The 12,527-nt window shown below is 37.1% G+C and overlaps 1 protein-coding gene across 1 annotated transcript in view; it reads left to right on the top strand.

The window, feature by feature from the left end:
• SLC49A4 (solute carrier family 49 member 4) overlaps positions 1 to 12,527 on the top strand; it is an 81,986-nt gene that overhangs the window by 1,495 nt on the left and 67,964 nt on the right. Inside the window, exon 2 of the mRNA XM_047098826.1 lies at positions 7,156 to 7,249. Coding sequence (XP_046954782.1) covers positions 7,156 to 7,249 — 94 coding nt within the window. The remainder of the gene's footprint in view (positions 1 to 7,155; positions 7,250 to 12,527) is intronic.

The following is a 12,527-nucleotide window of genomic DNA, read 5'->3' as shown; positions in this document are numbered from 1 at the left end:
GAAGACCATCGACAAACTGGGGCACTTTAAAAGTTGCATGACAAGAATAATAAAGGATGTAAATATCATAATGTGTAAGATTGAGGGAACTGGGTGTGTCATGTTTCAGAAAGAAACTTGAGGCAGAATATAAAATACACGAAGATCCAGTAAAAGAGGAATTAGACTTACTCTGTGTAGTTCTAGAAGGAAGAATGAAACCGAGTGAAGTTACAAAAGGATGTAACTCAAAGCAATAAAGGAAGAACCTTCTAAGAACAAAAGGTGTCCAGCCCTGGAAGGTGTTTCTTGACTGGCCTAAAACTTCCAGATTAGGTACTTTTGCAGAGGATGAGTGTGCTAGATATCCAGGAAAGGTTTCTTGTAATGAATGGAGGTTTTCTTTGTTTGGATTTATTTGTTTGCTTTTAAACTGATCGTATTTGGATTTCACCACTTTTTCCACCAATGTCTTTTTTTTTTCTTCCTGTTCCAGGATTCAATCTAGTGTTCCAAATTACATTTAGTTATGATTTCTCACTGATCTCCTCCAATCTGTGACAATTCCTCTGTCATTCCTTACTAGGTTGGCTAAATTTAGGGGAAAATGTTGTTTTGTTGTTTCTTTTTATTTATCTTTATATCGGGAGCATTTTCTAATATTCTAAATTAAACCAACTTTGTTTTTATGGTAGAAGAATGTTAATTTTTACTTTTTTTATTATAATTTTATGAACTAGCTGTGGCTGGATAAATTAGGGACTACCTGTTCACCTTATAAAATAAGTTACTTTAGGATTTCTTTCAGTAGTTCCTGTAACCACATGGGGAATTCAGATGTGTATTTGCCGTTGCTTGAAGCTATAAAACATAAATTTAAAAATTCTCTTTTAGGAAGTGGTTTTCCTTTTCAGTAAGAGAAAGCTGCTATACTTTCATATGTTGGCTGTCCTGCCGCAGATGTCCTATCTACGTACATAGAAAGTAAGTTCCTGCCATCCTTGGGCACTAAAATACCTTGCTCCATAGAGGGTAGATAGTTGTCTGGCCTTCCTGCTACTGTGGGTCCCAGTCAGCTTAGTAGAGAAGACTGGTTATCTTCCTAAGATGGGTTTTATACCCTCTCACCACTTTTCATCATTCAGAGAAGAGACAAAAAAGGACAGCTAGTAAGATAATAGGAGAACCAAGAGCAAGTGTGCCCTAGAAGCCAAGTGAAGAAAATTTTAAGAATGAGATAGTACCCAAATGTGTGTTGGGAGACAGCCTTCACAGAGCCTACATTCTAATGAGAAGGTCTAGGTAACAAACAAACAATAAAATTAAATATTTAGTATGCCAGATGGCATTGCTATCCAGATAATTGCTATGGAGAAATATAAAGCAGGGCAAAAGAGAAAGAGAGGAGGTCATGGTTGAAGAATGGAATGCTTGAAATTGAGATGATGTCATGGATGCAATCATAGTAAAGGTCAGAGTATAAGCAAGAAAACAGACTGCTGAGGTGTAGGGTAGAAGACACCATCATGGAATATGAAGTCAGGGGACTGAGAGGCCAGCATATTGAAATGATCATCTAGTGGATATCAAAATCACCAGATTTATGAAAAAGTAGTGTCACAAGGAATAAGAGTGAGCCGAGACATTTGCAAATGGTGAGGGTGAATGCCTTGGAGACAGGTGTGTGGTGGTCTATAGAGGACTGCAGCAAGGAGTTTTGAGTATTAGAATAAAATGTAATTAGAGCAGGGGCTCCTGGGTGGCTCAGTTAGTTAAGCATCCTACTTCAACTCAGGTCATGATCTTGCAGTTTGTGAGTTCAAGCCCTGCATCGGGCTCTGTGTTCACAGTGCAGAGCCTGCTTCAGATTCTCTGTCTCCCTGTCTGTCTGTCTCCCTCGCTTGCTCGCTCTCTCAAAAATAAGTAAATATTTAAAAATTTTTTTAAGTTAATAAAAAAATATTATTAAAGCAAAGACTATTCTGGCCATGATAGAGTAATAGGAATGGGACTTATCCTTCTATTTTAAACAACTAAAAACAAAAAATGTGTATGAAACAAAGTTCTCAGACATTGGACAAAAGGCAGGGCAGGACAGCGATCGCCATGAATGCTTCAGCTTATTGCCTGGAGAGCATTTCCAGGTTGCAGTGCAGAGATGGGGAGTCCAGACATTCCTGCCGTTTTTCTAAGTTGAGACCATTTAGAATTGCAAGAGGCCAACTTAGCTAGAAATTTTAGGGTGAGAGTACCAGAAAGGAAAAAGTTTAATGGAAAGTTCTAGATCTACAAGGAGTTCCTCTTGAGTCTGCAGCTGATAACTGATCTGCAGATAAATGTGAGGAAACTACCAAACACTGGAAAAAGGACTAGGAAAAAGAATAGGCAGAACAATTCCCCGAAGGCTGGGAATAGCTCATGTTCCCAATAGCCAGAAAGTAAAAACCTCAAAATACATAGGAGGTTGGGTTGAATACTCAGAGAGGCATTGTTTCAGTAGTAAAGACAAAAGAACTCTAAGGTAAAGAATGCTTTTGTTTCACCTAATAAAGCTTGAAAGTATGTCTCGGAGGGGCATCTGGGTGGCTCAGTTGGTTAAGCGACTGACTCTTGGTTTCGGTTCATGTCATGATCTCCTAGTTAGTGAGTTTGAGACCCTCATCGGGCTCCACAGTTGGCAGCACAGAGCCTGCTTGGAATTCTCTCTCTTTCCCTCTCTCTGCCCCTCCCCGGCTCGTACTCTGTCTCTCTCAAAATAAATAAACTTTACCAAAAAAAGTATTCCTTGGAAAGGTCAAAAGTAACTTGGCTATATCTCACCATTGTTCACAAATATTTAAAGGAGTGCAAAAGAAAACCCGTCATCCAACAAGGTAAAATTTAGAATTCCTGACATCAAAATAAAAATTTACCAAGCATGCAAAGAAGCAGGAAAATATCACCCATAAAGAGGAGAAAAAAAAATGAATAGAAACAGATCCCAAAATGGTACAGATGACAGAACTGGTAGACAGGAACATCAAATCAGCTACTTTAAATAATCTACATATGTTCAAGAAGACAGAAGAAAGCATGAACATGTTAAGGAGAGACACAGGAAACAAAAAGACCAACATTAAATTTCTATGGTGAAAATGCAATCTGTGTCTGAGAGAAGAAAAAAAAAAAAAGATGTACTGGATAAGATTGAATAACAGATTAGACATTGCAAAAGAAAAGATTAGTGAACTTGACAGCAATAGATACTATCCAAAATGGAAAAGAGGGGGGCAAAAAAAGACTAAAAAGAAATGAACAAGAACCCCACCAGCATCAGTAAGCTGTAAAACAGTTTTAAGAGACCTAATATGTGTGTAATTAGGGTTCCAGAAGGAGAAGAGTAAGGGGAGAGGGCATAGAGTGAGATGAGGGAGGGCCAAAATAATTGAGGAAATAATGGCAGAAAAATTCCCTGTCTATAAACCCACAACTCTAAGAAATACATGAATCCTAGCAAAAGAAACATGAAGAAAACTACACTAAGGCACATCACAATCATGTTGCTTAAAACCAGAGAAAATCTTAAAAACATCAAGGAAAGAGACTGCAGAGCTTTAGGGAGGAGAGAGTAATAGTGATCTGGAAGTGCTAGAGAAGCAGTGTCATCAGGAGAGGGGTTTTGGTGGGAGTAAGAAGGTGAAGAGAACATTTGGAGAAGGGCTTGAGAATGTAGGGATTCCACTGATTCATGGATTCAGAGTGCTCCAGAAGGCACAGTGGAAAGGTTTCAGGAGTTGGGGACACTACAGAGATGAGGCCAGATTAGGGGATATATGAAGCCATATTTGTATAGCAATGACCTGTGAATCTTAGATTTCTCATGACTGATGTAAGCAGAAAATAACAGGCACAATGTGATTATTCCTGATGGTCTCCAAAGCAGATTGGGGTGGCAAGGCTGTGGTTGTTGGGGATAGGGAGCCTGGGGGGTCTTACCAAGAACAAGTAGAGCTGGTCTTCACTCCAGCTGTTGAAAGTGTGGAGCCTGGGAACAACAGGCTTGCCAGACGAACTTTATGCCTATAATTAATTTCCCACGCATCCACCATGGATATGTGTTTGTGTCTGTTTTCCAATCAACTTTGCATCCTGATTTTTTAGGCACTTGTAGAGATGCCATTCCTATACCAAATATGATCCCAGTGAAAGGAGTTATTTCATCTATGGGAAGGAGGCTTCCTGCAGTGTCTGTGTGCCATATTTGGATAGAATTTGTTTTTATTTTCAATCATGTTTGCTTTTCTGAAATTGTTCTAAAACCTTGCATCAGATGGTTTTTGGCATTCATATCCCAATACTATAATCACTTGGTATCTACTTATTTATGTAAAAGTACTAGATGTCTCATAAGCTATTTTCCTAGAGTCCTCATACCTCTCCTTCCTAAAATCAGTTGATGTCTTTTTTGATTACATGACATTATAGAGTTCCTCCTTGTCAAGATTCAAATGCGATAAAGAAAGCATTCTGTTTGGAATTGAGCATCATCTGGGGTGGATTAAGTAATACTTGGCAACAATTAAAAATAAGCAAGAAAAGGGGTATCCTGGGTGGCTCAGTCAGTTAAGCGTCCAACATTGGCTCAGGTCATGATCTCTCAGTTTGTGAGTTTGAGCCCCGCGTCAGACTCTGTGCTGACAGCTCAGAGCCTAGAGCCTGCTTTGGACGCTCTGTCTCCCTCTCTTTCTGCCCCTCTCCAGCTTGCATTCCTCTCTCTCTGTCTCTGTCTCTCTCAAAAATAAATAAACACTAAAACAAAAATTAATTTAAAAAAAAGGTAAGGAAGAAAGCCACAAGTGGTACCTGTGAGATTGCTTTCATAATCAGCTTTTCACAACTTGTTTGTTCTAAAATGTATATATTTAACTGTTATATTGTCATTTATTTGATAAAAACTATAATTGAGTAGAAAAGTGTGCTGACCTTCAGCAGTAATAATAGGAAGCCTGGTTATTTGGACTATATGGCCATAAACAATGCCTCACTGCTTACTTGGTGGCTGCTTACCTTAATTACAAACCAAATACTTAGAAAAAAATATCATTTAGCAGGTAAGCCTTCTAGTCTCAAATCTATAAAATTTTCTTCAGTATCTCATAGGACACCCCATATAACCGTATAAGAGCAACATTTTGCAAGTTTAGCATGTTTATGACCATGAATGTACTTATTATTAATTACACTCTATTTCCTGTGGCTATAATGTGTGTTTAAAATCTGCATTCTCTTAATAGAAACAGTAAATGAACAGTATGTATATATTACTTCTTACTGGGAAACACAATTTTCTATGGTATTCCTTCTGCCAAGTTGTATTAATCATATTCAAATCATATAAGAATATCATAAAGCTAACTCAGTTCATATCACACATTATCCTCAGTGTGGCGTGTGTGTGCCTGATGCAGATCTCGTTTATTTTCCTTGCTATGTTTAATCTGCATAATTATAGTTTTGTTGACTTTCAATTTCCTTGGTTAAGAAACAAAATTCAACTGAGTAAATTTAAAGATACTTATTGGCTTTATTCAATGATTCATGAATCAGACAGGATCTCATATAGCATATGAGCATATATGCTCATATAGAAAGGAGTTCCAAGGAGCTGTACAAAATGAAAGACTTTTATACACAGAATGGAGCAAAGGAAGTTGGATTGGTTGTGGCAAGGTCGTCTTCCTTAAGGGGACAGAAGGGGTCTCTCTGTCAGGCAGGTTAACTCACTAGCACTGGTTGACTAGATTAGGGATCCATTTCTGGGAGAACCAAAAATAATGAAGTCCATTTAGTTTGCTGACATGAGGCTTTGCATGAGCAACTCTATTTTTGGCCTGTTGTCTTGTTTTTAACACCTTAAAGCAGAAAAGCCCTTTGAAAACCAAAATACTTAACCATCTCCCATCTTTCAAAAAAAAAAGATCTGGAAAAAAGAAACATTTGCACTAAAAAATTTGCATTAAGTCTATTCACTATGAAATGGCTTCAAGGAAGTGTTGAGTTTAGGAGAAATTGGAAGAAATGTCATCCCTTTTCCCACATACTTGGTAAGAGCCCCCTGTGTGATGTGGTTGCCACAAACAGCAAGGTGGTATTAGTTTAGTTGTAACAGAAATACAGCATTCAAGGGGCCCCTTGGGTGGCTCAGTCTGTTAAGCGTCCGATTTCAGCTCAGGTCATGATCTCGCATTTCATTAGTTCAAGCCCCGCATCGGGCTCTGTGCTGACAGCTCAGAGCCTGGAGCCTGCTTCGGATTCTGTGTCTGCCCCTCCCCTGCTTGTGCTCTCTCTCTGTCTCTCAAAAAATGAATAAATGTTAAAAAAAAAATGCAGCATTTGAACAATAGGAATTTATAGTCCCATTATATTATTCTGCCATAGCTAGAATATTGTGTGTATTTTTGGTTATCTTATCTTAATGTTTTTATATTCTCTTTTACCTTGTTATCCATGTGACTGACCATTGGCACACATTTTAAAAATAATTTATTTTATTTGAGGTAGAAAGGGAAAAGCTATCTGATCAATATTATAAAGTTCTAAAGCTTTTTTTAAACTGTATCATTCTATGAATTGAAAGCCATCTGATAAGTCAAGAAAAATAAAAAGACCATTATTGTATTATCAAAGTGTTCTAAAAGAACCACCTCATATAACAAGCATTAGCTTGTCCTGATTATAAGATCAAATACATAATTAGCTAGTTGTCATTTTTCAAGAAAATTTAAAGCAGTGGTCTATCACCTTAAAAATCTTTATAGGAGCAGGTTAGAATTTTTGCAACTTGCATTTGAAAATTGGAAATTTCATATTGGACGTATAAAGCTAAAATACCTACTCCTTTAAAATTATGTTCTATATTTTTAGTGTTCTATGTGAACAAAACATTGTAGCCATTCATTTTGAAAAACTGGAGCTATTGGAACTTCTTCCTTGGTGTGATCATTCAAGTTTTCTATTAAAGTTAGAATCCTTTCATTTTCAGCATGTAGAATTTTTCCCCCATTTGTAGTTTTAGCAAAAAGCTATCATATTAGAATATAACATCATTATGATTGAGTAAAAAAATCTTTGCTTTTGACATCGGACATATGTGAAAAGGATTTAAAAAATAACCCAGATGTTTTTGTTTCCTCTTAGGTCTTCGGGTAACTGTGCTTCTGACATCCTTCCTTATGGTTTTGGGAACTGGTCTAAGATGCATACCTGTATCAGACTTAATGCTTAAAAGAAGGTAAATCATAAATAACTTAAAATTTATCCCACATTTTTCTCTTTTTTATGAGTATATTATATATGTTTGGTTATAAGCTTTTAGTAAATAGTTCCAGTTTTAAGAGTCTCAGTAGAAGGTCATATTTATATTAGCATTTATTTTTCCCCCTACATGATGATTAATTCAATAAACATTTATTAGTTGTCATATGGAAGAGGACTCTACTAGTTTTTCTGTAAATAAAAAGAACAATTAATCTTCATGCTATCTAGGAGCTATAGTGACCACAGGAAAATAATAGTATAACATAAGGAAGAATAAAGTAGTTAATGCAGTAGAAGAAGTATAAAACTATCCTGAGAGACTGAGAGAAGTTTTGGCTGAGGGTGTCAAAAAGAGTTCAAGCGGCACCTGGGTGGTTCAGTCTGTTAAGCATCTCTTTTTAAAAAAATTTTTTTTCAATGTGTATTTATTTTGAGAGAGAGAGAGAGAGAGACAGAGCTCAAGAGAGAGAGGGGGACACAGAATCTGAAGCAGGCTCGAGGCTCTGAGCTGTCAGCACAGAGCCCAATGTGGGGCTTAAATTTGTGAACTGTGAGATCGTGACCTGAGCCAAAGTCAGATGCTTAACTGATTGAGCCACCCAGGTGCCCAAGTGGCTGACTTTTGATTTTGGCTCAGGTCCTGATCTCAACAGTCATGAGATTGAACCCCACATTGGGCTCTGCGCTAAGCATGGAGCCTGCTTGGGATTCTCTCTCCCTTCACTGCCCCTCCCCAACTGGTGTTTTTTCTCTCTCTCTTTCAAAATAAATGAATAAACAATAAAAAAAAAGTTCATGAAGGGGGTGATAATTAAACAAGGCATTGGAGGGTGAGTAGAATTTGGTAACTGTAGTTTGGGGAAAGAATATTACAGAGTAGAAGAATAGCAGGAATGAAGGCATAGAGGTAGGTAAGCATAGGCCTCTTCTGGGATGGATAGGTAGCTTCGTTTGTGTACAGCATCATTTCTGCAACTGGGGTCTCTGGATGTATTCTCAGAGGGCACGAGGTACAAGAAAATTTTAAAGCTTTATTTTCCTGTTGGTTAGAATATTAAAAATTATTTTACCAGTAATAATCTGTAACTAAAAGACATTTTTACTGATCAGAACATCAATTTCTTAAATTAGTGTTTCTTAAACTGGGGCCATAGGATGTGATCTTGAAACTCATTGAGAAATTTTTCCTCTTTAAAGAGGACCCATAGGGGCATCTGGGTGACTCAACCCGTTAAGCATTTGACTTTAGCTCAGGTCATGAGCTCATGGTTTGTGGGTTCAGGCCCTGCGTCAGGCTCTGTGCTGATAGCTCAGAGCCTGGAGCTGCTTCAGATTCTTTGTCTCCCTCTCTCTCTGCCCCTCCCCTCCCCAGTTCATGCTCTGTCTTTTTCTCTTTCTCAAAAATAAATAAAAATTAAACAAAATTTTTAAAAAAAGGATTCATAGATTACTCAAGTTTGGGAAACACTGGTCTACGGGATAAGGTATAAGAATGGGATATAAAGAGATGAGTTTAGAAAAGGTTATCTAGAATATGAGGGATCTTAGATGCCGTCCTGTAGAATTGTGTTTTCCTCACTGGGCAGTTGGAAGCCACTTAGTTCTTAAGTGGCTCAGAGCAACAATAGGACCTGACCTGTATTGGGTAAACTCCTGATTTGAGGTATGTAGGATTGATTACAGAAGGGAGAGATAGTTGGTAGGAGACCAGGAAAGAAGACATGAGAGCCCAAATTGGAGTCATTCTTTTATTTGTTTATTCATTTATCAGTTTAGTTACTCGACAGAATTCACTGTGTGCCAAGCTCTTTTCTGGACATGGGGAATACAACAGAGAACGCTATAGACAAATGCTTGTCTCTTGGGAGTTTACATTCTGGTTGGGGAAAGAGGCGGTAAGATAGATAAGTAAATAAAATGTATGTGTTATGGAGAAAAAATAAAGTAGGAAGGAAAGATGTGAAATGTCAAGGGAAGGATGGTGAAATCTCAGAAAGAATGGCCAAAAAAAAACAAAAACAAAAAAAAAATGCTTACTAGGAAGATAACTTTATGGGGTAAAAACCCAAAGAATGGACCATACATTATCTGGGGGCCAAGCATTCCAGGAAGAACAGCAAGTGTAAAGGGTAGGAAGGGAAGAATGTGCCTGCCTGGCAGGGAGGCTGGTGTGGCTGGAGCCATGTGAGATATGAGAGATTTCATGGGAAGAGTGACAGGAAATGATGAGACCAGCCTGGTTATGGAGTGGTGGGAGCATGAGACAGGGTTCTTTAAGACCTTAGCTTTTTCTGAGCTAGAAAACCATTGGTGGTTTTGAGTTGAGGAGAACCTTGGTCATAAGCTGCTCTGTTGAGAATAGACTGATGCTGAAGGTCAAGGGCAAGAATAAGAAAACCAGTTGGGGAACTGGTGCAATAAACCAGGTGAGAGATGATGGGTTTCTGTGGAAAGCTAGTCTTCATTTCCTATCCTTTTGAGTGAGGTTTTAACAGACGAGTTTCATTGTTGTGTTTGAGATGTTCATAATTTTTCAAACATATGGTTTTTTTTTTAAGCATCCACAGTTTTTAAGTACAAACTTCAGTAAACTTAACTTTAATGATGCATTCTTTCAAAAAGCCCATTAATATTTTTGTTAGCTTTTCTTCTGTAATGGGCCATCCATATTATTCTCTGTAGTCTTATTTCCCTTTATATCCTTTCCAGTTGTAAAATTCTAGGAATAATGAAAAGTTGACTCTCCATCTTGGTGAAGATGATATGAAAAAGAAATAGAGCTCATAAAGAAATGTAAACAAAGAGAGATGAAAGAGAACTGCTAAAATAAAGAGTTCAGAGAGATTGAATCTTTCATAAAAAGAGGGTATAAATTGAATTTTCAGTCCTTATATGTTCATCTATAAAGAATGTAGGAATATTATCTCCTTAAAATGACACTTCGTTTTATGTCCATACAGTATTTCTTTTAAGCAGTAGTATTAACAATGCATATGCAGCTGTTAAAATGAAAATGCTACAATTAGACTATGTATTTTTGACTAGTAGGTTCAATAGATCACCACTTTTAAGCTTCAGTCTCCATTCTGATACACAGCGGGAAGGGGTAAAGACCTTTAACATGGATTTGACTAGCACTGAAAAGAGTATTTGGCCATCTATATTTTGTGCCCCTGTTTTACTTGGAGCTTTTTGAGTCTCAGACCCAGTCTTCAGGAATAGTGACCCTCCACCCTTGGCTTCCTATATCTTAGCTTCTGTAAGTCTCAAGACATGAAAATAGCAGCTTCTGACAAGCTCTTTTCTCAATCAGGATTTTTCTTACCACCTTCCTATTGGTGCTGTACCTCTCTGCATGGTATCAATATTTCTTTTATCTGCATAGTACCAATAAAAATTCAAGGAAATTATTTTGCCACTTCTATTAACGTCATGGATAAATAAGGAACTTAGAATAATCAACTATAAAGCATGTCTTCTATGATTGGGAAGCAGATCATACAAAAAAATTATAGATGACATTGCTCTATAGCACTATATGATATTGCATGCCCAGTAAATAAAGATTTCTGGAAGGTGAACTTAAAGTAAGTTATATCTGCTGTTAATCATATGTGTTTATCTAGCAATTCCCTAACACATGCCATGTTATCTTCTAGTTCAGTATAGTTTTCATTAATATAAATAATAACATTTACTAATGTGTGTTAGAAAGTTAAATAGTATGGTTCTAGTAAACATAGATTTTTTTTAAAGAAATATATTCTATTGTAAAATGCTTGTGGCTGGCAAAATTACATTTAAAATGACCAAAATGGCTGGCTCAGTTGGTGGAGTATGCGACTCTTAACCTCAGGGTTGTGGGATCAAGCCCCACATTGGGTGTAGAGATTACTTAAGAATAGAATAGAATAGAATAGAATAGAATAGAATAGAATAGAATAGAATAGAATAGAATAGAATAGAATGAAAAGAAATAACCATATCAGAAATATTGTTTATTAAATGGTTTTGTGATAATTACTTAGCTATCTGGGGACCAAAAAAAATGAAGAAAAGCCTTAAATCTCTGTCTTACCACTTAAGTAAATTCAAATTGGATCAAAAATTTAAATGTAAAAAAAAAATGAACCATAAAAGTGTTAGAACATGAGACTATTTTTCAATACTTCTTGCATGGGGAAGGCCTTCCTATACAAGTCCCAGAAGCCATAAAAGAAAGGCTTCATCTGGGACCTCATCAAAATAAAAAGCTTCTGCACAGCGAAGGAAACAATCAGCAAAACTAAAAGGCAACCGACGGAATGGGAGAAGATATTTGCAAATGACATATCAGGTAAAGGATTAGTATCCAAAATCTATGAAGAACTTGTCAAACTCAACATCCAAAAAACAAATAATCCAGTGAAGAAATGGGCAAAAGACATGAATAGATATTTCTCCAAAGAAGACATCCAGATGGCCAACCGACACATGAAAAAATGCTCAATATCGCTCATCATCAGGGAAATAAAAATCAAAACCACAATGAGATACTACCTTACACCTATCAGAATGGCTAACATTAACAACTCAGGGAACAACAGATGCAGAGAAAGAGGATCTCTTTTGCATTGTTGGTGGGAATGCAAGCTGGTGCAGCCACTCTGGAAAACAGTATGGAGGTTTCTCAAAAAACTAAAAATAGAACTACCCTACAACCCAGCAATTGCACTACTAGGCATTTACCCATGGGATACAGGTGTGCTGTTTCGAAAGGACACACACACCCCCATGTTTACAGCAGCACTATTAACAATAGCCACAGTATGGAAAGAGCCCAAATGTCCATCGATGGATGAATGGATAAAGAAGATGTGGTGTATATATATACAATGGAGTATTACTTGGCAATCAAAAAGAATGAAATCTTGCCATTTGCAACTGTGTGGATGGAACCAGAGGGTATTATGCTAAGTGAAATTAGTCAGAGAAAGACAAAAATCATATGACCTCACTCATATGAGGACGTAAAGAGACAAAACAGATGAACATAAGGGAAGGGAAACAAAAATAATATAAAAACAGGGAGGGGGACAAAACATAAGAGACTCTTAAATATGGAGAATAAACTGAGGGTTACTGGGGGGGTAGTGGGAGGGGAGATGGGCTAAATGGGTAAGGGGCACTAAGGAATCTACTCCTGAAATCATTGTTTCACTATATGCTAACTAATTTGGATGTAAATTTAAAAAAATAAAAAATAAAACAAG

Source organism: Lynx rufus, unplaced genomic scaffold, assembly GCF_022079265.1.
Source record: "Lynx rufus isolate CCGP_SWC_20201006 ecotype Redwood Valley unplaced genomic scaffold, mLynRuf1.p SCAF_5, whole genome shotgun sequence".
Taxonomy (NCBI): domain Eukaryota; kingdom Metazoa; phylum Chordata; class Mammalia; order Carnivora; family Felidae; genus Lynx; species Lynx rufus.
The sequence above is the reverse complement of the archived record's forward strand: the minus strand, read 5'-3'. Positions and strand labels throughout refer to the sequence as shown.